General features: G+C 61.6%; 1 protein-coding gene across 1 annotated transcript; it reads left to right on the forward strand.

Annotated features, from left to right (window-relative positions):
• Nucleotides 1–5: 5 nt before the first annotated feature.
• On the forward strand, nucleotides 6–1,349 carry LOC104915819 (RNA-binding protein 8A; the record flags this gene model as incomplete). The annotated part of the gene is made up of 3 exons (XM_010726744.2): nucleotides 6–162; nucleotides 968–1,104; nucleotides 1,209–1,349. Coding segments are annotated over 3 exons (435 nt in total), but the record flags the coding sequence as incomplete, so codon positions are not given.
• Nucleotides 1,350–1,354: the final 5 nt, after the last annotated feature.

Raw genomic sequence — 1,354 nt, forward strand, 5'->3', positions numbered from 1 at the left:
GCCGTGCGGGGCTGTGCGGGGTTCTGTGGGGCGGTGCGGGGCCGAATGGCGGTGGGCCGCCCCGGACACCGCCGCTGTCCGTAGAGGAAGGATCGCGAGCGCGCGTGCGGGAGGATTACGACAGCGTGGAGCAGGACGGCGATGAGCCGGGACCACAGAGGTGTGAGTACCACAGGGGGTGTGGGGCTGGGACGTGGGGCACTAGGGTGGGGTGTGGGGCACTGCCATGGGGTGAGAGGCATTACGGTGGGGTGTGGGGCAGTGTGATGGAACGTGGGGCTGGGATATGGAGTGGGAGAGGGGCGCAGCGTTATTGTGAAGGTGTGTCGAGCTGCCGTGTGGGGCAGGAAAAGGGCATAGGGGTACCATGATGATGTGATGTGTGGGGCTGAGGTTTGGGGCAGGAGGGGGCAGAGTGGCACAGGGACAGTGCGTAGGGCTGGGATGTGGGGCAAGAGAGGGGGACAGCAGTACTACAACAGTGTGTGGGGCTGAGGTATGGGGCAGGGGAGGGGCACAGCAATACTACAACTGGGATATGGGGCAGGAGGGGGGCACAGCAATACTACAACTGGGATATGGGGCAGGAGGGGGGCACAGCAATACTACAATTGGGATATGGGGCAGGAGGGGGGCACAGCAATACTACAATTGGGATATGGGGCAGGAGGGGGGCACAGCAATACTACAACTGGGATATGGGGCAGGGGAGGGGCACAGTGGTACTACAATGACATATGAGGTGGGAGAGGGGCACAGTGGTGCTGTGATGGTGTGTGGGGCTGAGACGTGGGGTGGGAGAGGGCCACGGGGGGGCAGTTGGCTCCGTGTGGGGCTACAGATGGGACACAGCCGCCGTCCTCCCTCTGTGCTGTGACACTGGCGTTGCTGCTCTCTGCCCCCCAACCCCTCGGGCTGTTTTTTGGGGTCCCACATTTGCCACAATCCCCCCCTTCTGGTGCCACAGCGGTGGAGGGTTGGATCCTTTTTGTCACTGGAGTTCATGAGGAGGCGACAGAGGAGGACATCCACGACAAATTCGCTGAATACGGCGAGATTAAAAACATCCACCTGAACCTGGACAGGCGGACAGGGTACCTGAAGGTGTGGGAGCTGTTCATGGGGTGGGAGGGGGGCTCACAGGGGGGATCCCCCCCCCAAAAAAAAAAAAGCATCTGGGATCTCACGGTTCCACGTCCCACCCACAGGGATACACACTGGTGGAGTATGAGACGTACAAAGAGGCGCAGGCTGCCATGGAGGGGCTGAACGGGCAGGAGCTGATGGGGCAGCCGGTCAGCGTGGATTGGTGCTTTGTCAGAGGGCCCCCGAAGGGAAAGAGGAGGTAATGATG

Source organism: Meleagris gallopavo, unplaced genomic scaffold (genome assembly GCF_000146605.3).
Source record: "Meleagris gallopavo isolate NT-WF06-2002-E0010 breed Aviagen turkey brand Nicholas breeding stock unplaced genomic scaffold, Turkey_5.1 ChrUn_random_7180001853286, whole genome shotgun sequence".
In the NCBI taxonomy this organism is placed as follows: domain Eukaryota; kingdom Metazoa; phylum Chordata; class Aves; order Galliformes; family Phasianidae; genus Meleagris; species Meleagris gallopavo.